Source organism: Triticum urartu, chromosome 3A (genome assembly GCF_056163025.1).
Source record: "Triticum urartu cultivar PI428250 chromosome 3A, HENAU_Tu73, whole genome shotgun sequence".
In the NCBI taxonomy this organism is placed as follows: Eukaryota; Viridiplantae; Streptophyta; class Magnoliopsida; order Poales; family Poaceae; genus Triticum; species Triticum urartu.
The window spans coordinates 696,595,600-696,621,566 of record NC_141875.1 but is presented as its reverse complement, the minus strand read 5'-3'; the positions used below and the strand labels follow the sequence as shown (position 1 = coordinate 696,621,566).

Sequence of the window (25,967 nt, the reverse complement as noted above, 5' to 3'; positions counted from 1 at the left end):
CAAGATTCTCAGAGAAATAATATAGATGCACCTGGTTCTTCTAAAAAGAAGAAAAAGAAAAATGATAGGACTTTGCATGCTTCTAGTGATCCTATTGTTGAAACACCTGAGAATCCAAATGATATTTCTATTTCTGATGCTGAAACACAATCTGGTAATGAACCTGAAACTAGTGGTAATGTTAATGATAAAGTTCATGATGATGCTCAACCTAGTAATGATAATGATATAGAAATTGAACCTGTTGTTGATCTTGATAACCCACAATCAAAGAATCAACGTTATGATAAGAAAGACTTTGTTGCTAGGAAACATGGTAAAGAAAGAGAGCCCTGGGTTCAGAAACCCATGCCCTTTCCTCCCAAACCATCCAAGAAAAAGGATGATGAGGATTTTGAGCGCTTTGCTGAAATGATTAGACCTATCTTTTTACGTATGCGATTAACTGATATGCTCAAAACCAATCCTTATGCTAAGTATATGAAAGATATTATTACAAATAAAAAAAAGATACCGGAAGCTGAAATTTCCACCATGCTTGCTAATTATACTTTTAAGGGTGGAATACCAAAGAAACTTGGAGATCCAAGAGTACCCACTATACCATGCTCCATTAAAAGAAACTATGTTAAAACTGCTTTATGTGATCTTGGAGCCGGTGTTAGTGTTATGCCTCTCTCTTTATATCGTAGACTTGATTTGAATAAGTTGACACCTACTGAAATATCTTTACAAATGGCTGATAAATCAACTGCTATACCTGTCGGTATTTGTGAGGATGTGCCTATTGTAGTTGCAAACGTTACTATTTTAACGGACTTTGTTATTCTTGATATTCCCGAGGACGATAGTATGTCTATTATTCTTGGAAGACCCTTTTTGAATAGTACAGGGGCTATTATTGATTGCACTAAAGGCAATGCCACTTTTCATGTTAATGGTAATGAGCATACGGTACACTTTCCGAGGAAACAACCTCAAGTTCATAGTATCAACTCTATTGGAAAAATTCCATCGATTATATTTGGAGGTTTTGAATTTCCTCTTCCTACTGTCAAGAAGAAATATGATATTCTTATTATTGGGGATGTGCATATCCCCGTTGAGGTAACATAGTGTTATTCGAAATTTCTCCGGTTCCATGTTATTCGGAATGAGTTCGTTAACAAGACTTGATCAACCTTGTTAGTGGATTCCTTTTGATGATCATGAGATGGATGAAACTAGAAGGCACAACTTTCTTTATCCCACTTTTACTTTCTGTTATTTATATTAAATAAAATAAAAATAAATATTTGTCTGTCTGTTATCTGATTATCCGTGCAATATAAAAATACCTCGAAAATAAAAGTTCTCCAAATGCCCTGAAAATTAAATATGATTTTTTCTAGAATATTTGAGAATTTATGGAACAGAGAACACACCAGGGAGACCAACCACCTTGCCACGAGGGTGGAGGGCGCGCCCCCTGCCTCGTAGGCCCATGGTGGCCCTCCTCCACTTATCCTTTCACCCATACACTCCTTCCTCCCCCAAACACGAATAACCAGCTCAAACCCGAGTCCAAGCTCGTTTTGCTGCCATTTTCGATCTCCTTGCTCAAAGCACCTCTCTCAAAACTGCTTGGGGAGATTGTTCCTTGGTATGTGACTCCTCCATTGGTCCAATTAGTTTTTGTTCTAGTGCTTTATTCATTGCAAATTCTTGCTGCTTAGGTGACCCTGTTCTTGAGCTTGCATGTCAAATTTATATGGTCAAAAGTAGTTTTGATGCATGATATAGGCCCTAGGCACTTGTAGGAGTAGTTGCTATCAATATTATTGAGTTTGTTTTACTTTTATTTTGAAGTTACTAAAAAAATTCAGAATTTTTCAGAGAAAGAAAAATGCTTAGGAAAATGTTCCAAGGTGGTTCTTCAAGGAAGCAAGGACCCAGTCTTGCAATGCGTGATGCTGACGAAGAGCCACCAAGAGACGCTCCAGTGCGTCCTTGTGAGTGGCCTTCTGAAAATTTTATGGATCGAGCAGGAATAAAAGAAGAATTCAACGCATATTTGCGTAACACTTATCTCGTGAGCTTCGAGGAAGAGAAGTGCAGTCAGTATCATGAGCTCACTAGCTCCTTTGTGAGGAGGTTTGAATTTTCAACTTCACATAATTCTCCAATTGTCCTGTTTGATCTTTATGATAAATCTTATACCATGGACTTAGAGGATTTTACCACTGCATGTAAACTTCCACAATGGGGTAGTATAAGGGATCCTCGCAAATCTGAATTTAGAGATTTTCTTGCTAATATAACTGTGGGAGAATCTAGAGATATTACACAAGCTACCATAGGGAGCATTCACTTTCCTGCTATACATTATTTTGCTCTCTTCATAGGTAGATGCGTAAATGGTAAGGATGAGGCATGTCACATGTGTGTCCCCGATCTTAGTATTCTTAGGAGTGCTGTGTTAGGAGACAAATCATATAATTTGGGAGCCATTGTTGCACGTAGGTTGCATCTTAATAGATGTAATGGAGATTTCTTTGGTGGAATTTATGCAACCCGCATAGCTAATTTTCTTGGTATAGATGTACGCGAAGATGATATTGAACTACCTCCTGCCTATCTAGATTTTAATGCTATGGTTCACCACCAGTTTGTCGAGAGGAACGAATCACCTCTCCAGTATCGACTAATCTTTGACAGACACTGTGCTGTCCGTATTACTCTCCCTGCTCCTGCCTTCTTTGATTATCAGGCAAGAGGAGGATATACTATTACTAAGAGGAGGCAGATGAGTACGAGAGGAGAGAGGAGGCCGCTCGTCGCCACGCTGCAGCTCAGTAGGCGATAGCTGCTGCATCACAGTACGACCCCAGCTACTATTATGGATATCAACCAGGCCAGCCGTGGCCATAGACCAACTTAGGCCAAAAGCCTAAGCTTGGGGGAGTACGTATTTCTCACCGACATTACATTTATGCTCACACACTCATTGCTAGATGTCGGTGCTCATACTTTTTCATTGTATCATTCCTGCTAATTTATTTTCCTTTTTATGCTTTCTTCTTGTGTGTTTAATAAACCTTAAGAAAACCAAAAAAATTAGTTGTAGGTTTTAATCAGTTTAATTTACATGCATGTAGTAGTAATTAAAAAGAAAACCCAAAAATATTTCATGTTCTTCTTTTGCTTGTTGGGAGCTTTCCCGTGTAAATAGTTTTATTTCTTTTCTTTTCTTTGGGGATCGATAGGAGAAGACCATAATTAAATTGTTGAAGTGGCACTTATATACATTATTGTTGATCTGACAAAAGAGCCCATATTGCCCTGTCTTCTCCTGTTTATTGAATGCTTGCAGATTGCAGCTTAGTCCAATGCACGTGCACTATTATTATTATTCACACTATTCGGTCGTGCAAATGAAAGGCAATTATGATGATATATGATGGACTGACTGAGATGAGAAAAGCTGGTATGAACTCGACCTCTTTTGTTTTTGTAAATATGGTTAGTTCATCGTTTCTGATTCAGCCTATTATGAATAAACATGTTTGCAATGACAACTAGAGATCATAGTTTCTTATGCCATGCTTGATTAGCTATGAGTTATAATGATTTACCTTGCGTGCCAACATGCTATTAAAATGGTTATGATGTGGTATGATAGGGTGGTATCCTCCTCTGAATGATTTAAGTGACTTGACTTGGCACATGTTCACGCATGTAGTTGAAACAAAATCAACATAGCCTTCACGATATTTATGTTCATGGTGGATTATATCCTACTCATGCTTGCATTCGGTGTTGATTAATTTTAATGCATGTTCATGACCGTTGTCGCTCTCTAGCTGGTCGCTTCCCAGTCTTTTGCTAGCCTTTACCTGTACTAAGCGGGAATACTGCTTGTGCATCCAAACTCCTTAAACCCCAAAGTTATTTCACATGAGTCCACTATACCTACCTATATACGGTATCTACCTGCCGTTCCAAGTAAATTTGTATGTGCCAAACTCTAAACCTTCAAATAAATATCCTGTTTTGTATGCTCGAATAACTCATGTATCAACTAGGGTTGTCTGTATCTTCCATGTTAGGCGGGTTATTCTCAAGAGGAGTGGACTCCGCTCCTCACTCACGAGATAAATGGCTGGTCATCGGGATGCCCAGTCCCATGCTTTATGCAAACTAAATCAAAATAATTGCAAACAAAACTCCCCCTGGGACTCTTGTTACTTGGAGGCACTCGTTGTTTCGAGCAAGCCATGTATTGATGCTTGTGGTGGAAGGGGGAGTATAAACTTTACCATTCTGTTTGGGAACCGCCTATAATGTGTGTAGCATGGAAGATATAGCCATCTCTTGGTTGTTACCTTGACAATCAAAGTATACCTCTCAAAATATTATTCACCTCTGTTTCAAAACTGAACTCTGGCACCTCTACAAATCCATGCTTCCCTCTGTGAAGGGCCTATCTATTTACTTTTATGTTGAGTCATCATCCTCTTATTAAAAAGCACCAGTTGGAGAGCACCACTGTCATTTGCATTCATTACTGTTATTTTACATTGAGTATGACTTGACTGGATCTCTTTTACCATGAATTACAATGTCTAGTCAGTCCTTGGTCTTTAAAGGTGCTCTGCATTTATATTTTGTTGTCTCAGAAAGGGCTAGCGAGATACCATCCTGTTATATCATATTGTGACTGTTTTGAGAAAGTGTTGTCATCCGAGTTTTATTATTATGGCTAGCTAGTTGATTATGCTATTGATATGAGTAAACTTGAGACCTATGCGTTATTGTGAATGTGGTTAGTTATAATCTTTGCTGAAAACTTGAATGCTGGCTTTATATATTTACAACAACAAGAGCAAACAGAATTTGTAAAAGTTTTTCTTTATCACTTTCAGTTTGTCAACTGAATTGCTTGAGGACAAGCAAAGGTTTAAGCTTGGGGGAGTTGATACGTCTCCAATGTATCTACTTTTCCAAACACTTTTGCCCTTGTTTTGGACTCTAACTTGCATGATTTGAATGGAACTAACCCGGACTGACGCTGTTTTCAGCAGAACTACCATGGTGTTATTTATGTGCAGGAACAAACGTTCTCGGAATGACCTGAAACTTCACGAAGACACTTTTCAGAAAATAAGAAAAATACTTGCCAAAGATGAAGGCCAGGGGGGCCACCACCTTGCCACGAGGGTGGGGGCGCGCCTGCCCCCCTAGGGCGCGCCCCCTACCTCGTGGGCCCCCTGTTGCCTCTCCGACTCCAACTCCACCACCATATATTGAGTTTCGATGAGAAAAAAAATCAGAGAGAAGAAATCATCGCGTTTTACGATACGGAGCCGCCGCCAAGCCCTAAAACCTCTCGGGAGGGCTGATCTGGAGTCCGTTCGGGGCTCCGGAGAGGGGGAATCCGTCACCATCGTCATCATCAACCATCCTCCATCACCAATTTCATGATGCTCACCGCCCCGCGTGAGTAATTCCATCGTAGGCTTGCTGGACGGTGATTGGTTGGATGGGATCTATCATGTAATCGAGTTAGTTTTGTTAGGGTTTGATCCCTAGTGTCCACTATGTTCTGAGATTGATGTTGCTATGACTTTGCTATGCTTAATGCTTGTCACTAGGGCCCGAGTGCCATGATTTCAGATCTGAACCTATTATGTTTTCATCAATATATGAGTGTTCTGGATCCTATCTTGCAAGTCTATAGTCACCTATTATGTGTTATGATCCGTTAACCCCGAAGTGACAATAATCGGGATACTTACCGGTGATGACCCTTGTCGGTGTCAAAACCGGCGGATCTCGGGTAGGGGGTCCCGAACTGTGCGTCTAAGCTGGATGGTAACAGGAGGCAAGGGACACGAAGTTTTACCCAGGTTCGGGCCATCTTGATGGAGGTAAAACCCTACGTCCTGCTTGATTAATATTGATGATATGGGTAGTACAAGAGTAGATCTACCACGAGATCAGAGAGGCTAAACCCTAGAAGCTAGCCTATGGTATGATTGTATGTTCTGTATGTTCTATCAACTAGCCTGGCCCTGGTTTATATAATGCACCAGAGGCCTAGGTTAACAAGAGTCCCAGCCGAATACGCCGGTGGGGAGAAGTCCTTGTCTTGATCGCCAAGTCTTTGTGGAATCTTCCTTGTATGCGGCAGCTGTCCGAACTGGCCCATGAGTATACGGCCATGGGGGGCCTCGGCCCAATCTAATAGATCGGGAGACGACGTGGTGAGTACCCCCTAGTCCAGGACACCGTCAGTAGCCCCCTGAACCGGTCTTCAAGTTAGGGACGCTCCTCGATTATTCCGAACTGTTCTTCATGTTCGGTCGTCGGTCTTGAAAACTGGTTCAACAAATCTTCTTTATCTTCGATCTTGAGGATCACTGAAATGCATTCGACGAGTTTACACGTCGGGTATCCGAGGAGCCCCTTTAAGTTTCCGGCCTTACCAATGCCTTGTTATTTTTACGCCACACCTCGGGTTTGAAGTTGTTCCCGGGCGGCAGCGTCCTCTTGCGTCCGAGCTCCAACGCCGGACTGTATTCGAGGTATCTTTTGCAACCGAGCACCAACGCCGGACCGCTTCCCAGCTCGCCAGAATGTATCCGAGCTCCAACGCCGGACTATGTATCCGAGCTCCAACGCCGGACTATATCTGAGGTGTCATAAATCACCTTGGTTCAAAGAAGTTTGAAGGAGTTTAGCCGAGTTTAATGCCGGAAATGCCCTCTATGGAGCCAGCCACTAGCGCCCGAGTTTTATGCCGGGCTGCTTCCGAGGTGGTGCACCACCCCGAATGTGGGCCGATTTTTGTGAATATTTTTTATTGGTGCAATTTATTCTCTGCCGAGATATATAGCTAGTAGCCGTCAAGGTGTGTATCGGTCTAAAACCCGAGATGCACCTGAAGGATGACGTAAGACCGCTGATCCTAGTAGCCGCTGAGACTCAGGTTGATTTGCAAAATCGGCCTGGGGATCAAGTCCAAGCTCAGCAGAATACTTCGGGACACTAAAAGCGGCGTGCTCAGTCCTCGAGACTCAGGTTGGGTGCGGCCGACCAACCTGAGGATCAAAATCTCCTCGGAAACTATATTGCACATAAAATTTTCTGCATTGGACAAGCAATGCAGTAGCCCCCGAGACACTGGTCGGGTGGTAACACCAGATCAGGGGATCAATGTGCCCCTTTAATATTTGTAAATAATAAGCCCGAAGCCCAGTAGCCCCCGAGCCTTAATGCGGGCACGGGTGGCCGAATTAAGGATCAATATCCATAGTAAAACCGCAAATTATGTGTAATGACTCTATGTATCCAAGTACTTTACGTCATTAATGCTCGGATCTGCATTGTACAAAACTTTGTTGACCGACCATCGGCTTCCACCTCCTCGGCCAGGAGCCGAGGAGTGTTTGTCCTACTTTATAAAGCCTTTATGAGGGCAAATATTTACAACAAACAAGGCAATCTGGCCATACGGTTTTATAAACAAAGGTACGCAGAGAGTTATATTACTGTTTAACAGAAGAAATGTCTTCCAAAAAAAATAGTCCCGCTATCGGTTCCTTTCTTTGGGTTGTCATGCTAAGCATGATCATTAAACCTCAGCTCTAATGTAAGAGCAAAATATTGAGGATTTAGTTTGGGAGGCCAGTTAATAGCCCCCGGTAGTGTTCGGCGACAGTCGGGGTCAAGCCGTAAACACTTCGGCCAATGTTATGAACGGCCCATCATTTAACATAGTCATCGGATCGCTGACCAGTTTACGCTTATTGTGAAAGTCAGTTTTCGGCTTTCTCCACTGAGGTGCTTAACCATGTGAGCTGGAAGCACAATCGCAGTGGTTCTCCCTTTGCACGCCTAGCCGAACAAAACGGAACGTAGGAAGCAAGTGCAGGAGCCGGGCAACCCAACTATTGACCGAAGACACAATTCGAAACTGATGCATATATAGCAATATCTGAGAATGTTTTTGCCGAATCCCTAAAGGTGTCCGGCGTTGCACTGCGAGACTAATGCTGGAAAAGCACAAATAGTTTAAAAGTGCCAAAAAGCTTGGAAAACCAAGAAACGTCAGTAAAAACATGACGTCCGAACAATATCAAGTGTTCGGTGCCAATCCGAAAGTTGGTCTTAGAAAAAAGAAGTGCTTATGTCGTGCTTTAACATGATACATCCTATCTCAAGACTTCGAGCGGGTCAGCCTACGGCTTCAACCTCCTATCCCGAGGGCGGAGTACTTCTCATCAGGCCAGTTTAGCAAACTAAACTCTAGCGGCTTTGAGAGAGAAATTAGGCTCCCCGGCTAGTGACCGCACACTCGTGTCGAAAAAAGGAGTGATAAATAATAATAATAATAATAATAATAATAATAATAATAATACTTTGCAACGACTAAGAAGAAGAACACTTATTATAAAATGGCTCAAATAAACTTAAGAGCCCCCAAGTGACTTGAGTAAAAGAACGATTGCATGTACCGAAGTACTTATATCATATCTATGTTCAACCGAACTTTAAACGTGTCTTAACCGACCGTCGGCTTCTCCCTCTTCAGTCAAGGACCGAAAAGTGTTATGTACTCCATCTGTCGAGAATATCGACGGTGTTTCCAATAACCAGGCAATCAGGCCATAAGGCTGTAATAGACAAAGCGCGCTTAGGGAACTTATGCTATATTAGTGTAGGAAGCATCTTCGAAGAAAATAGTACCCCCACCGATACCTTTCTTCGGTGCTCATTGTTATTATGAGACTTGTGCAATAGATTTTTTGTACTCATGAGTTTCGTTGTGTGCCGACCATCATGGAAAACTATAAGAGCGCTAGCTTTCGGCTTCACCCAGTCTGAGGTCCGGGTCGGGCGACCCGATCGTGACAATCGTAGAGGTGCTCCCTTTACTCCCTAGCCGAACAATCGGGAACGTAGGGGTAAACACAGGAGCGAGGCAACCCAGCTTGCAAATCGCTTAAGTCAATATGGTGCATATTGTGGCGTAATACACGAACAAGGAACGAAGCCGTACAAGTATAATCATATGCAAGAGGAAAAGCTTCATAAAGGAAGCCCCAAGTAAACGGGGTATTTGAATTTATGCGTCACAAACAAAGTTTGGACAAGGAAATTTTTTACAAGCAACTTTTTTCCAAAAAAGTATAATGCTTGGTCGAACCAAACACAAGTTAGAAATTAAAGCTTTGACCATGAAAGCGACTTAGCTGGTTAATGTGTTCGGTATTGATGATGCGGTCCGAGCTTGATGCGGGGCAAGGTTCCATCCCCCAAGCCGGTCCTGAGGTGGCGGAGCGGAGAGCTCGACACGCCGAAGTGGTGATATAGCACGGTCAATGCAGACCGGCAGAGTGACGCCGAAGTCCTGGGATCATTTTCCTGTGCACAAAAAATAGTGCAAATCGGAGATAATAGTAGTAATAATAAAAAATCGTTGCATAATAAATAATTTATGCAAAGTGAGTAATAAAAGAAATATGGCCTGGCACCGAAGTCAATGTCGATGCAGGGCGTCGGCGTGATGCGGTAAAGGCGTGGCAAAGCCTGAATTCACAGGTCGGTCCGAGTTCCGGATGCGGCGTTCGCCGGACTATGTACGGAAACTGACCGAAACATCACGCGACCGTCGTTAATGCGGCCATCATTTGATAGACCTATGTATAGATGATGGACAAACCAGAGTAATAATTCCTTGAGAAAAATGAAGCCAAAAATACTGGGATTAATAGCACCTGGTTTATTTGTTGTAGCAATTCGAAGGAAGGTGATTCGCAAAATTGGGACTCGATCCGCACACCCATTGCCTGATGGGCGATAAAACGACGGCATGGCAATGCTGGCAAAGGTTGGCTCGCCGAGGCAAAGCCTTCGGTCCAGCTAACGTGACGGAGTTGGTCGGCTAGTGACGCCGAAGTGTCCGGAGTAAGTTGATGAAGAGATGGCGAAGCCTCCGGTCCAGCCGAGATGTCAAAGCCTCGATGTCAGCCGATGAGTCGAAGTAGGTCGGCGTGATGGACACCAGCTTGAAGAAGCAATAGTGCGGCCCTGCCGATGCAGGTCGTGACGTGGTCGATGCCGGCTTGATGAAGCGACCGTGTGATGATGCCGGTATGCCCGCTCCGTGCAATCCGTGGGGCGGCGGTGTTGGTGATGATTTATCCTTCGCAATGCCGAACTCTTGTTCGGCTTGCCGAGATGATGATCGAATGAATTGAGCTCGACTCAATAAAGTGGCGACTAGTGTAGTGCAGGTCGGCAGCCGTGGAGCAATACCGCCGGACTGGTTTGACACCAGCGTGATGGTGAAGATTACCTCGAAGGAGGTTTAAAATTTTATGGATACGTGTTTAAAAACAACGCACAATACCATAGAAAAAAATTTCTTAAAAAAAGTTTTCCAATATCACGTTCATAAAGAAACATGAATTCGGGTCGGATCCGTATTCGCGCAGAAAACAGATCCGGAAATTGGTACACTCATCGGAAGTTTCGCGGAGTTTGAACCGTTGGATCGAGCTGAAATTTGGAAGGGTGGTAGATATAGGATTTCCACAGTAGATGAACGGTTGGATCTTCCAAAGGACCTCCGAGCTGGGCTCTGGAGACCACGCCCTACACTCATCCAGATTCCCGTCCAGATTTGACAGGGCTCCGGTATATCGTAGATTGTCGGGGATTTCTTCATCGGAACTCGACGAAATTTTCCAGGGTTGTTGTAGACTCAATTCCGCACAATTCCACCAAAGGGATCGTCAAAGAGATGCTCTAAAGGGTGGTGGCAGCGGATACAAGTTTGTTGTTTGGAAAATAGCATGGTCGCCCGAGGGCAATGTTGATGTTGAGCCCCCGAGCTCCATGGATGATTCCTCCATGATCTTGATAGAGATTGGAGTTGATGTTGATGAAGGCCCTCGTCCGAACATGATGATCGGAGATGGAGCATGGTCCTCGGTCGAGCCAAGGTGACCAGTCGAGCCGGCGAAAGATGCCGGCATCGCAGTTGACCTGCAGACGAGCCATCGATCCTTTTGCCGATCACACAGCGGAACTCTCAATGAAAGCACCAATGTCGGTGTCAAAACCGGCGGATCTCGGGTAGGGGGTCCCGAACTGTGCGTCTAGACTGGATGGTAACAGGAGGCAAGGGACACGAAGTTTTATCCAGGTTCGGGCCCTCTTAATGGAGGTAAAACCCTACGTCCTGCTTGATTAATATTGATGATATTGGTAGTACAAGAGTAGATCTATCACGAGATTAGAGAGGCTAAACCCTAGAAGCTAGCCTATGGTATGATTGTATGTTCTGTATGTTCTATCGACTAGCCTGGCCCTGGTTTATATAATGCACCAGAGGCCTAGGTTAACAAGAGTCCTAGCAGAATACGCCGGTGAGGAGAAGTCCTTGTCTTGATCGCCAAGTCTTTGTGGAATCTTCCTTATATGTGGCAGCTGTCCGAACTGGCCCATGAGTATACGGCCATGGGGGGCCTCAGCCCAATCTAATAGATCGGGAGACGACGTGGTGAGTATCCCCTAGTCCAGGACACCGTCAACCGTAGTTTGAGGAGTTCATGTATTCACTATGTGTTAATGCTTTGTTCCGGTTCTCTATTAAAAGGAGACCTTAATATCCCTTAGTTTCCGTAAGGACCCCGCTGCCACGGGAAGGTAGGGCAAAAGATGTCATGCAAGTTCTTTTCCATAAGCACGTATGACTATGTTCGGAATACATGCCTACATTATATCAATGAACTGGAGCTAGTTCTGTGTCACCCTAGGTTATGACTGTTACATGATGAACCGCATCCGGCATAATTCTACATCACCGATCCATTGCCTACGAGCTTTCCATATATTGTTATTCGCTTATTTACTTTCCCGTTGCTATTGCTATCATCACTGCAAAATACCCAAAACATTGCTTTTACTAACGTTACCTTTTGCTACCGTTACCACTACTATCATATTACTTTGCTACTAAATACTTTGTTGCAGATATTAAATTTTCAGGTGTGGTTGAATTGACAACTCAGCTGCTAATACTTGAGAATATTCTTTGGCTCCCGTTGTATCGAATCAATAAATTTGGGTTGAATACTCTACCCTCGAAAACTGTTGCGATCCCCTATACTTGTGGGTTATCAATGCCTAACATGGGCATGCCCACCTTCTTGCAAAAGTTGGGGCCAGTCTTGAGATTTCTAAAAAAACACCATGTTTAACAAGGAGTGTTTGCGGTCACCAAAAGGGTTCATTTGGGAGCACCTTGTTACTCGACATCCCTTAAATGAACCCATTTTTTTCATGATCTTGTATGACCAATGCAAGGCATCATGCCAAGTTGTGTGGGTTTTCAACATTTTTTGCAATTTTTGGAGTTTTCTTGAGTAAAAAAGGTTGATAAATGGCCGAACATATCACAACTTGCATACGGCGTCGGAAGTCGTTCAAACTAGATATGAATGCCTACAATGGGCATGTCCGCCTACTTGCAAAAGTTGGGGTTATTTTAAGAATGTCCCAAAATTGACCATGTTCAATGAAGTGTGTTCGGATAGGCCACAAGGGTCCGTTTGAAAGCACGTTGTTTTCCGACATCCGTCGTGCTAAGACCCCATAAAACCAACGCACCAGAAAAGCAACCGCCACAGATGAAGAGTGTAGATCAAAAGGATCCATCCTGAAAACACACGAACGAAGACGAAGGACGAACAGATCCGAGCAAATCCACCAAAGACAGATCCGTCGGAGACACACCTCCACATGCCCACCGATGATGTTAGATGCATCACCAAAACAGAGGCTAGGCAAAGAGAACTTTATTCCATCTTCAGGGGGCCGCCACCGTCTCGTCTTCCGGAGCAGGACACAAACCCTAACAAAGCTCGAAAAAATATCTAAAAACTGAGCCGTCCCACCAGCAAGGGGCGAGATCCACTCCACCTCCATGGCCCTAAGGCCACTGGAGACGGGACGGACCGGCCCCGGCGCTGGCGCACTAGTAAAAAAAGGGTCTAATCCCGGTTTGTAATTAAACCGGCACTAATGTGACCATTAGTACCGGTTCCAACGGCTAGGCGGGCGGCGCTCATTAGTACCGGTTTGTGGCAAACCTTTAGTACCGGTTCGTGCCACGGCTTTTAGTACGGGTTGGTGGCTCCAACCGGTACTAAAGGGGCTCCAACCGGTACTAAAGACCCCCCCCCCTTTAGTACCGGTTGGAGTCACCAACTGGTACTAAAGATGGTGCGCTGCCACCTGCAGTGCATAATGTTTAGTCCCACCTCGCTAGTTGAGAGGAGCTCGCACCGGTTTATAAGCCCCGCCGCGGCTACCGTGTCGAGCTCCTCTCTAAGCAGGCCTTTGTGGGCCTATTGCAAGTCTTCTGCCCTATGGGGCCTACTGGGCCGTACGGGCCTGCATCCTGGCCCAAGTAGAGATTGGGTTTCTAGTCATATGCAGCCCGTGCCGGCCCAGTAGGCGGGCTGTTGTTGCTTTATTTCAAAAATAAAAATAAAAAAATCCTTACCAACTGGGACTAAAGGTCCCCCAGACCACGACGCGCCTCGTGCCACGTAGTGAGCCTTTGGTCCCGGTTCGTGTTGAACCGGGACTAAAGGGGGGACCTTTAGTCCCCACTCTTTAGTGCCGGTTCCAGAACCGGTATTAAAGGTCCTTACGAACCGGTACTAAAAGTCGTTTTTCTACTAGTGGCGGGAGGCAAAGTACCCTAGTTTTTTGGAGGCGGCCGCTGGCTAGGAGGTCTGGTAATTTATTGCATGTATAAGATTAATTATGTATGGCTGGATCAATGGTTTTATATGATTATATAATCCATATATCCTACCATTGATTATGAAAGGGTAAGGAGAGATCTTCTTCATAGATGTGTTTAGAGGGATTATATCGAAAAAGAAGTGTTAGTGATTAGGGAAGCGGGCATAAATATTGCATGTTATCCAAGCGTCTAGAACAAGCCCGCCTGACCTTTTATACAAGGCAATAGTACATGCCTAGAAGAAGAAGAAGAAGAAGAAGAAGAAGGGCAGGTGGGGAGGAGAGAGCTGCCGTCCATTTTCACATGATCCACTCGATACGCCAGCTTGTCCCGACCCAGCCATTATGTAGCTGCGCCAGCTAGTAGGCCGAGTCGTAAAATCCTATTGGCCGCTCATTGCGGCAAACTGCCGGCGCTTCGCACAGGGGCGAGCGATCGAGTGATGCTTTGGGCCGGCCCACTTAACTTACAAACTGCCCCACCGCTGAAACTTCTAGAAGGTTTTATGAACCAGTTTTTTCCTTTGATTGGTTTTCCACCATTTTTCACTTTTCTGTTTCGTTTTCTTTTCTTTGTTTTCGTTTTCTTTTCTTTGTTTTCGGTTTTTGTTTATTTTTCATTTTTCATTTTTTGTTTTTTGTTTCCTTTTCTTTTTCAAGTTTATTTTTCTTTTTCAGAATATGTTCGCAGTTTTACAGAATGTTTATGATTTTCTTTTTTCTTTCTTTTTCTTTAAAAAAAATCAAGAAATTTAAATTTTGTTCGTGTTTCCCAAAAAATGTTCTCAAAATTCAAAAAAATTCTCATTACACAAAAAAGTTCAAAACTTTTGGAATTTCGAAAATGTACCGGACTTCAATTTTTTATTCACATATTCAAAAAATGTTTGTGCTTCCAAATTTGTTTGGGATTTTTCAAAATTTGTTCTCAAGATTCAAAAAATGTTCGTGCTTAAAAAAAGTTCGGTCTTCCAAATTTGTTCTCAAGATTCAAAAATCGTTTGTGCTTTAAAAAATTGTTTATAAATTCCTAAAATGTTCATGTTTTCGAAAAATCTTTGGGAAATTCAAAATTTGTTCACATATTAAAAAAATTCATGTTTCAAAATGTATTCACAAATTCAAAAAATTGTCCGCATGTTTAATTTTTTTTCACTAATTCAAAAAATAGTTCACATATTCCAAAAAATACTGCAGTTTTGAAAATTTGTAATTGGCTGAATTGGTTTTTATTTTTCGCCGCTGTGGCAGTTTATTTAACCTCCTGCTGCTATTGTTTTGCCTTAGCTAGCCTGGCGCAGTGGCTAGAGCAACACGTGCAACTATGGAAGGTCGTTGTTCGAATCCTCCCTCTTTTTTGGCGAATTTTTCATTCCTTGACGGACAGCGAATGGGCCGGCCCCAGTTGCACGACTCCTGTGCGTCACGCGACCTATTTTGGCCGCAAAATGCGGCATATAGGAGGTCTCGGCCGAGCCAGCTGTTGTCTTCCGGTGCGGTCGCCTGCATCTTGTGCAGATTGGCCTGCCTAAAGCATGAGGCGTGCGTCCTTTCAGCGTTTTGTTTTCTTTCCTTTCCTTTTTCCTTTCCCTTTTTTTGTTCTTTTCATTTACTTATTTTTTGGTTTATATTTTGAAATATTTTGAATTAATATTTCGAAATTTAAATTTATATAAAATGTTCATTCCACGTTCACAAAATGTTCATGCAGTGTTAGAAAAATGTTGTGCATCTTTTAGAAAATGTTATAGCATTTAAAAAGATGTTCATCAGATTAAAACAATTCAAATTTCTCTAGAAAATCTTCATGGCATGTTCAAAAATATTTCTACGATGTAAAAAATATTCATGTAGTTCAAAAAATATATATTGCATACATTTTAAAAAATTGACATGTTAAAAAACTGTTCATGGTATTTTTAAAAATGTTGATACAATGTAAAAAAAATGTTGCCGTAATTCAAAAAAAGATGTTTCATGCCATTCAAAAAATGTAATGGATGCCAATGCATCGAGTTGTTTGGATTACAAATATATAGTCTGTGATTACAACATATAAATAATCTCCATTTACAGCTGAAGCTGCGGACTGTCATTCTTTTGGGTGGAATAGATCACTCAATACACCAGCACATATACTAGTGTATGTTCAACCAGGATTCAGGTATGGATGTAGAAAATAAAGGGATTCAGATCAACACCTAGATGATATGGTTTCACCCAGTCCAGCACCTTCTGCTCGTCCTCTGGGCGGTTCCCCATCGACACACCGGCGCCCCGTGATGAGCTCATAGAGCAGCACGCAGTAGCTCCAGGTATCACTGTTGGCCGTCATATACCAACTTATGTTGTTCGGTTAATACTTTACATTGCTGACATGTATCTGAAAATCTGAATGTACAACGTCCCTATGATGCCACGACTTGAAGAATCAGATTTTCAACCACACAGCATGTTGTGTGAATCTTGAAAGACACACAGAGAACAATTAATTACCTCAGTAACGAGTAATGACAGCGATACACAGGGTGTCAATAGAGAAATTTCCCACCTCGGCACCGCTAAGCTAAACCCCAAGTTGACGAAGAGAGTCAGGGCCGACAAGGTATATTCGTCTTCGACTGCTCTCGTATCGGAAGACCACCACGCCCTTGTAAGCTGCCCGTGGAACACCGTCCTTAGAAATTGGCCGAAAAAAATAAAATATGAGCAATAATGTTTTGCACCGGTAGACTACTACTCCCTCCGTTCCACAACACATGCCTTCCATTTATCAAAATATAGATGTATCTAGACATGTTTTAGTATATAGGTACATCCATTTTTGGACAAATGGAAGTCAAGTATTTTGGAACGGAGGGAGTATTACTCAGGTTCTTACGCATTTCTAGTCCAAATGCAAAATTGCATTTTTCTAATAGAGCAAAGAATCACCACTCAGAGATTTATCACTTGCCATACTTGAGAACGAAAGATAAATGAATTAAATTGGGTTAGCAAGGGAACCTTCCACTCTTCAAATACTCCAAACTGACGAGCTACACGCTCGAAATCGCTCTGATCGTTATACTGAATCCTTACGTCCACATCCAGATTGTGGGCCTTCAACAAATCATCGGATCCACGCACAGGTGTGGCATTAGCGACATCTTTCCCAAATTTGATCAAGAACTTGTCCTAATGTTACCAACACAAGCATTAGACACACTCTTATGGAAACATCAACTTTCTCTCTGAGGAGCAGATTAAATCTTACCTCCGTGAGGTAGCTCAGGTCCTCGGAGTTCCAGTCAATCTGCGGGGCACAAGGTAAATCTCAGCAACAAAGAGCTTATAAATGTTGTACAAACTGAAATATATATGAAGATTGCATACATGAGCATTATTTAACTTGATTGGTTTCAAGTACTGATCGAAGAACTGTCCCATGCTTGATCCCTGGAGTGGACGCATAAAAACACAAGTGTTAAATGCCAGCAAGCCAGAGTCAATGGCTCAAATACTCAAGGGCTAGTCAGCTGGTTGTTACTGCATGCAAAAATGCAGTCATCAATTTGCATTGTAATAGAGTAGCCAACATACATGCTCGCCAAAGTTGTATGTTCTGCATACTTCTGGTCGAATAAATTGCCGACCTCCGTGTACCTCCTTTAGCCTCACCCAATCATCCCAATAAGTAAACTCTTGTCAAGGAAGAAACAGCTGATACAAGGTAGTAAAAAAAAGCATAGCTGCTAATCTAAGAATCAGTAGGCAACAGTAAGGATATGCTTTGGGCCACTTTGGTGATAGCTCCATCCATGTTGACTTTGTTAGCATCCATCCAAGCCCAGGAAAGAAGTCCGAACGATAAAGAGCTTCTGCAATGCATTATCTACAATAGTGAGTAACTTTCCCTATCAATGCGGAAATAAAGTTGAACAAATGCTTATCAGAATACTAACTTGGGTCATAAACGAACTGCTTCTGCCCATTGTCATTCCAAGAAGAAACAGCCATTATCGACCTACAATACCACAACAACAACAACAGTTACAGTAACCTAATTAGAAACACTTGATATTAATCAATTGCCTTTGCCATCAATAGTCAGAGTACAGTTGTAACATACTTGTCAGTATCAAGTAATTTCGCTGCAGCTTCGAAGTAGTCGAAGAAATCTGGGGCTATCTCCATGTCATCTATTAACCATTAAACCATGGAAATGAGATGGCATGTGCAATATATATAAGAACAAGACAGTCGAAGAATCATCAAAGAGATCAGACCTTCCAGAATGATTACTCGACCAAAATTATGCTTAATGAATAGCTCATCCAAGGCCCGTTTATAGTGGTCTGAATTGAGAAACATATTTAGAACAAAAATCAATCATTCCATCAGCCTTAAGAAATACCGCATCAATTGAGGATCACCTACTAGCTATCTTGTAATATGCAATGTTTTCCCCAGGACTTTCAGTGTGCACAGGTTCAAGATCTACATGCTGCACCACATCAAAGGGAAAAGGAACACTGAGTGCTAGCTAAACAAATCATTTGCTCGTAGCCTGTATGTCTAGAGAAGTACTGTAAATGCTATTTAGACAAGACTGAACTGATAAAAGGTGCAATCATCCAGATCCAATATCCTCCCAGCCCCACCCCTTCTCCATGCATTACACGGTTTTCTCAAGGGTAGCAGTTCCAATTGATGCTGTACCAGGGGCATACCATTTCATGTTTGGACCATTGACATCGCTCATTTGACATCCACCCACATAACCTACTTTCGCAGTACCAAAATAATCTCCTGAAGAAGTTAAAACTGGCAATACGCTTCAAGTCCTACCTCCATCTAGATTCGCTACCACCTCTTGGTACATCTACAGCTTCTTGCAGGCCAAATTATCAATTTTATTTATTTATTTTTGCATTCATATAGCTACTTAGAGTAAGCAGTCACGCAATAACTTGTAGTATCAGCTATGCTAGCAATATTACAGGAGAAGCAGAGCATGTTCTGTTATGGTATGAGGCAATTGAGCATAGAGCAAGTGTTTCTTTCCACACCTGCATAAATGTTATTTGGGCATAACTCAAGGCCTTATTTTTTACTTCTCCATTAGTTCCATCCTGCAATTGGAAGAAGCAATGTAAAAATATCCTTCCACACACTTAAAGAGACCGAGAACAAGAACTGAAATTACTATTAGCATTACCTGTGATATAAACAGTGGGAATTTTGAAGCAACTGCTTTCTGATACCTGGAAGAGTCATTGTCCATCATGTGGTAAGGAAGTGTGTTCTACAAAGTACACACAAACTGAAGCTACATGGAAGTAAAAGGGGCAAATAGGCTGTAAACAGATTAGGGAGTAATGGTCTAAGTTTCCTTATGAGATGTTTGTTGTATGACAAGTGAGGTGACAAGATTTCAATTTGATTTCCTATATAATACACAGGTGTCATCGACAGAGTGGGCTCTCATCAACATATAATAGCATAGGAAATTCTTCTTTTTTGGAAAACAGAGGAATGGGGACGAAGCGTACTTGAGGATAGATTCAACTGTCCTCTGCAAATAGTCTGGTCGATTGCAAGCCATTATGACAACAGCGGCGACGGGGAGATCAGGTTGATCCTGTAGAGCAGAACAGGTTAACATCTTGGATTATGCCCTGGAATGAGCCTGACACGGAGAGGAAGAGGGGGCTTACTGCTTCCGCGTGGACGACGCGTCCGGCGTCTTGAGAGGACTGGGTAGAAAAGAGCCGCACCTGAACAGAAACGGGAAACCGAAGTAGAGGCGGTCAGATCCCTGGCCGGCGACTGGCTGAGCCGGATGGATCTGATCCGTGGAGAGAGCAGAGCAAAGGAGGGGGGAGGGGTTTACTTGGATGTAGATGAAGGCCGCGGCGGCGGCGATGAGGAGGAGGCGCCGGAGGTAACGCGGGTTATGAGCCATCGCCGGCGAGCAGGCCGTGAACGGCGGAGGAAGAGCAGTCCCCGGCCTGACTTGACTCCGCTCCTGTAACACACACTGCTTTGCCTTACAATGGGTTTTTTTTTTTCTGCGAGAAGGATTTCACATGGAAATTACACAAAAAACTTTGGTTGGACCACACTTCGTTGGGGCCCGCATGTTCAAACTTTGGTTGGACCGTATTATGTGAGCTCTCTCCTGGTCGACCCTCTTGAATGACGCCTCGCCCTACACTAGTGCAGAACCGGGCTATAGCACCGGTTCGTAAGGCCCTTTAGTGTCGGTTCTGTAACCGGCATTAAAGGATGAGAACTAAAGATTCAACACGAACCGTCACTAAAGGGCTACCACATGGCACGAGCCAACGCCACGGGCGGGAAGACCTTTAGTACCGGTTTGTAACACCAACCAATACTAAAAGGTTTGGGGTTTTTTGCATTATTATTTATTTTCCCTTTAATTTTGTGTTTTCTATTTAATTTAGAGATTGTTTTTACATTATAATGAGTTATTAAATCACTAGGTGAAAGAATCACGGATTAGTTTTAAGTGAATGAATCCTAATCCATATTACTTGATCACTTAGCTAGGATCCATCCAGTTAAAACTAATATCCGTGGTTCTTTTATAAATGATATATATAACTCATCATCACCATATTAATATAAAAACTCTTGCATCATATCATCACCAACAACACTCTAGGTAATCATCATCATAGTCATTACCACTATTTAATCATCATAATCATTACCGGTACACCACCAACACTAGCTTAAAGAAGAAACATCTCCTTATACCAGAAGCAAAGATATCATCGAGTTCAACATGATCATGAGATTATAAGCGTTCATAAGACCACAAAAGCAAATCAATTTGAGATAGATTAAGTTCGGGACAAAGAACACAGACATGAGAGGACAAAGTACTAAGAGCAGGAACTATCTAATCACTCGTGCTGCTCTTTCTCGGGTAAAATAGCATAGAACATGTGTAGCTCTCCTGATTCATCATATTGGAGCATGCAGATGAATCTGTCTCCTAATCGTGGGTTGTATTTCTGATTGCTGCCCCCTAGTACTTCTCTGCAATCATTCACAATTTTACTCCAGTCTTTCACTATTAAGCATTCCTCGGTTTTAGAAATTCTGAATGCACTCATGTGTGATGTAGGATGTCTTGGCCGTAAGCTAACCATTGACATGCGATCTTTAGTACCGATCCACTGAGGCACAACTATCATCAGGAGTCCCTGTTGAAGAACATCGTATAATAACATACTTAGCAATGAAGTTTAGCTTGAAAAATAATGTATGCAAAAGATGCACTGAGGACAAATGGTAAAAATCTTACCATATTTCCTAAATAGATGTGACCGTAGTTCAATACGAACACAATTGGTTGCACGTTTTGAGTACTAAGATTTTCAAATTCAGTAAATAATTTCTCTTGACAGCATCAAGATCCTCAAGCCATGAAACGTAACGACTTATCTCCTCGCAGTTTAGTTCGTCCCCGGGACAGTGGATGATCATGTCTACCAAGCGCCAGACATGTTTGCTTGAATGGAAATAAGCTGTCAATAGAAATTAGTTGTCAACTATTTTGAAATAAACAATATCGAAGACATAAATATGATTGAGAAACTCACATAATGATATACCTGGAGGCGTCTGCACATTGACCCAAATGTCTCTATTACCTTTAATATCATCTTCCGGACGAATATCAAAGGTGATGACCATATCAGGCTCAAATGCATAAGTCTTGCATAGTACTTGCCAAGTTTTCCATTCAAAATAGGTGTAGGTGTCTGCATTGTACAATTTGACGTCGAAAGTATAACCATATTCGGTCTTCAAGTAAACTCTCTTTACCTCCATAGTTTTCTTAGAACTAAAATCTATCTTATCCAAAACAAAAAAATTCTTACATGGCAGGGGATACGCTAGTAGAATAGTAAAAAATTAAAATTATAAGTTGAAGCAAATGAAGCATAAGTCATGTTTAATTACGAAAAAAGACTTGTCATTGTGACTTACTGTATCCACTTCGAAGGTCTCATCCAGCTTGATGCTGAATCGCCTATCATCAATTAAGAAATTTCTGTCGCACAGGTCGCACTCGTCTTCACAGTATTCGCACATACCAAAATCGTTTTCTTCGCCAGACAACATTTCTTATGCTCATAGTTGAAATATCAATTGATAGACACTTACTAGTTCAATTAATTCAACGAGTTCTATTAATTCAACTAAGCACTTACTAAAAATAAACTAGTTTTATTAATTTTCTTACTAAAAATAAAGTAGCTACTTCTATATAGTAAATTTTTATTAGATGATCAAATATCATATACCTAAATTAAATATATCTAATTCATCTAACATTAATATATATAATTCATCTACAACTAAAAGTATAAAAACTAACTCATCTAACATTAATATATAGCTAATTCATCTAACATTTGACATTAATATCTAACATTTCTATCTAATTCATCTAACAATTGACATTAATCTAACATTTATATAAACTAAAAGTATAAAAAACTAAAAAACAGAAAATAATTAAAAATATATGTCTCTGTTTGTGTGTACTCTCTGTGTGTGTATGTGTACTGTGTGTGTGAGGGCCACCGGCCATGGCGCGGCAGGGCCCGGGCGGTCGATCTTACAGCGAGGCGACGACCGGCAATGCGAGGCGACAGGGGGCGGCGACAGGCTGGGGCGGCGACGGGGACGGGCCAGGGCGGGGACATACGGGGACGGGCCGCGGGCGGCGCACGCGATCGACGTCGAGGACGGGCGCGCGCGGTGACGAGGGCGGGGACGGGCACGCGCGACTGGGACGGGGACGGTGACGGCGACGGGCGCGCACGGCGGGGACGTGCGCGACGACGACGGGGACGGGCGCGACAACGAAGAAACAGATAAAGAAGAAACTAACTGAAATTTTCGTAAGTGCTATATATATAGGAGGGGCCTTTAGTACCGGTTGGAGCCACCAACCGGTACTAAAGGTCAAATTTGGCCAGGCCAAACGGCGGGAAGGGCACCCTTTAGTACCAGGTGGTGGTCCGAACCGGTACTAGAGACCCCCCCTTTAGTATCGGTTGGAGCCACGAACTGGTACTAAAGGGGTGCGCTTCCATCCCCGGTGCACAAAGTTTAGTCCCACCTCGTCGAGCGAAGGGCAGCCGCACTGGTTTATAAACTCAACCGCGGCTGTTTCTTCGAGCTCCTCTCTAAAGTAGGCTAATGGGACTAACTTTGCCGCACTGCCCTGTGAGCCTGCTAGGCCTTATGGACCTGCATACACGCCCAAGGCCAAGCAGGCCCATTGGGCAGCGCGCAAATTTGTTTTTTATATAGTTTTTTTTCTTTTCTGCTTTATTTATGCACAGAGCTTCTATATACCACTGGATTCCACCAGAATGTTATGTGGAAAACACGGCACCCTATCCCTTCCCTGACGGGAACCTGGATACCATAGCATAGGAACCTCGAAAATACGTATTATAGGTTGGTTATTTTTATTTATTTCTGAGTTGTTTTTGCTGTATTTAGAGTTTCTTTGTGAATATTTTTGTTTTAGGTAGAATTTTTTTACAAACTTTATGTTAGTGCCAGTAGTTTTCAAATTTGAATAGTTTAAATTTGAATTACTTAAAATTTGTGTGAATCACTAGTTTGTGAATAACTTAACTTTAAAAATAGATTTTTCAGTTATTCTTTTTTCTTATGTTTAATATTAGTGTGTTTTATCATTATATTCAAATTGGTAATACCTCTGGAGTTGTAATAAGTTTTAAAAAATGAAGTGCCTTTGTAACAAATGATTTTTTGTCCGAAACGCTGATACTTCGAAAGAGATTGTCCAGTTTTTACACGAAATGCATCCAGTCTTTGCCGTAACTCTCTCTATTTTTTTTCACATGCTATGTGGGTGAAATGGTGATACCATGCCAAGTTTCAACCTTTTTAGAGTTCATTTATAGTGCTTTCCAATTTCAGAGTCATTTAACTCAAAATAAATCAGTAAATGCATGAAAAATAACAAATGATGTCGGAAAGGGTTGAAAGTTGATGATGTGACTTTGAATGGTCCATACTGAACGCGAAAAAGCCTGGAGTTGTAATAAGTTTTAAAAAATGAGGTGTGTTTGTAATAGATGAGTTTTCGTCCGAAACGCTGATACTTTGAAAGAAGTTTTCGAGTTTGTACACGCAGTGCATTCAGTTTTTGTCGTGGCCCTCTCTACTTTTTTGCACATGCTATGTGGGTGAAATGATGATACCATGCCAAGTTTCAACCTTTTCAGAGTTCATTTGTACTGCTTTTTAATTTCAGGGTCATTTAGCTCAAAACAAATCAGTAAATGCATGAAAAATAGCAAATGATGTCAGAAAAAGTTAAAAGTTGATGACGTGACTTTGAATGGTGCATACTGAACGCAAAAAAGTCTGAAGTTATAATAAGTTTAAAAATGAAGTGCCGGTGTAACAGATGAGTTTTTGTTCAAAACGTTGATAGTTCAAAAGAGATTGTCCAGTTTGTACATGAAGTGCATCCAGTTTTTGCTGTAACCCTCTCTACTTTTTTGCATATGCTATGTGGGTGAAATGATGACACCATGCCAAGTTTCAACCTTTTTAGAGTTCATTTATAGTGCTTTTCAATTTTAGGGTCATTTTGCTCAAAACAAATCAGTAAGGAAAAAGTCCAAAACAAACCTTCAATTTGTAGGCGGAAGCTAAATCAAACCCCGAACTCTCAATCCCTGAAATCAGCACACCAAACTCTCTAATCCCGGTCTATTTTAAATCTTGACAGAACATGGCCGGGATTTGTTGAATTGGGTCGGCCCAGTAGCGCAATTGCTCGCGCGACACTAATCTGTTTTTTTCTTAGTTTCTTCCTTTTGCGTTTTCATTTCTTTTTTCATTTTTACACATGTCTAATTTTTCTCAGTACCCAATGTACATTTTTAACGCACACATTTAATATTTTTGGATAAAGTTTTGATATTTTAAAATATATTATGTACATTTATAAATTACATGTTTTCAAAACTTTTTGAATACATGGTAATATTTTTTCAACTACATGTTTTATATTTTCTTAATGATGATAAACATTTTATAAAACTACACAACACTCTTTTACGTGGTTCAACATTTTAAAATTTGCATACACTTTTTTCAAGGACATGCCACATATATTCTGTTAAGGTTTTGACACATTCTTTTACATCACGCAAACATTTTTTTACATTGTAAACACATTCTTTTAAAAATGTCACAAACACATTTTTTGGAACTCGTGATCATTCTTGAAATGTTACATTTTTTAATGTATAAAACATTTTTTTAATTACATAAATATTATTATAAAATGTATAAACATTTGGATTGGCCCATACATTTTTTAAAACTTGTGATATTTTTTAGGTGTCACAAAATATTTTCCGGTTTCAGAAAATGTTTATGTATCAAAACATGTCCACACTTTAATATTTTGTTCAGGTTGCAGAAAAAGTTTATGTTTCAAAAAGCGTTTGCACTTTAAAATTTTGTTCATGTTTCAAAAAATGTTTATAAAGGTCTTCGCTTTTTCAAAGTTGTTGGTTTTTTTAAAAGTATTCAAAATTTTCAAAAAGTTCTCACACTTTACAAAATGTTCAAAGATTTCATAAATAAATACGTTTTCAATAAATGTTTGCCCCTAAAAAAATCTTTACAATGTTCAGCTTTTTTGTTTTCTGATTAAATATTTCGGGCCTCTGCTATGTCAGTCATAGTCGTCTGTTGTAGTGGCTACCAGGCCCCAAGTTCGACTCCACATCATGTTTTTTTCTATTTTGGAATTATTACGTCGCCCGTTAAGAAAAAGAAAGAAAGAATTTTTTACGTCGCGTGTTAAGGAAAAAAAACTCGCTTCATGTCTGGTGGGCTGGCCCAGTCGAGTCCACTGCCAACAATCCGAAACATTTTTTAAATACATTATTTATGAAATTCCAAAAACAGTATTAAAAAATGTGACGCAATTTTGAAAATATGAAATATTTTTCATAGCATATGAAAAACTGTTGGAATTCTGAACATTTTTTTGATAAATGTGATTTTTTTGAAATCGCGTACAGTTTTTTAAAATGCTAATAGAGTTGATTTTGTGCGAAACACAAAATCCC

At 41.4% G+C, this 25,967-nt stretch overlaps 1 protein-coding gene across 8 annotated transcripts; it reads right to left on the bottom strand.

Annotated features, from left to right (window-relative positions):
• Positions 1–15,765: 15,765 nt before the first annotated feature.
• LOC125546044 (alpha-1,3-mannosyl-glycoprotein 2-beta-N-acetylglucosaminyltransferase) lies at positions 15,766–19,867 on the bottom strand. 8 transcript variants are annotated; one of them, XR_015599023.1, is made up of 16 exons: positions 19,682–19,866; positions 19,506–19,565; positions 19,341–19,429; positions 19,007–19,052; positions 18,858–18,920; positions 18,226–18,292; positions 18,075–18,143; positions 17,918–17,987; positions 17,751–17,812; positions 17,577–17,666; positions 17,389–17,483; positions 17,182–17,244; positions 17,063–17,101; positions 16,813–16,983; positions 16,303–16,483; positions 15,766–16,214 (listed from the first exon to the last, which is right to left on the bottom strand). XR_015599023.1 is itself a non-coding variant. In XM_087514099.1 (16 exons), exons 1-16 carry the CDS (start codon positions 19,751–19,753, stop codon positions 16,125–16,127), a joined length of 1,308 nt encoding a protein of 435 aa, XP_087370225.1. In that variant the 5' UTR covers positions 19,754–19,867; the 3' UTR covers positions 15,766–16,124. The 8 variants fall into 8 exon arrangements, 6 of the variants coding, with proteins under 6 accessions (XP_087370225.1, XP_087370226.1, XP_087370227.1 ...); XR_015599024.1 differs by having other exon boundaries at positions 15,766–16,197; XM_087514099.1 differs by having other exon boundaries at positions 16,303–16,464; positions 19,682–19,867.
• Between the last annotated feature and the right edge of the window lie 6,100 nt (positions 19,868–25,967).

Coding starts and splice junctions, on each gene's coding strand:
- LOC125546044 (XM_087514099.1), bottom strand. CDS start 19,753: ATGGCTCATAACCCGCGTTACCTCCGGCGCCTCCTCCTCATCGCCGCC. Junction 17,102..17,181: donor TCAAGTTAAATAATGCTCAT/GTATGCAATCTT, acceptor TGTGCCCCGCAG/ATTGACTGGAACTCCGAGGA. Junction 16,465..16,812: donor GAGTATTTGAAGAGTGGAAG/GTTCCCTTGCTA, acceptor TTCCACGGGCAG/CTTACAAGGGCGTGGTGGTC.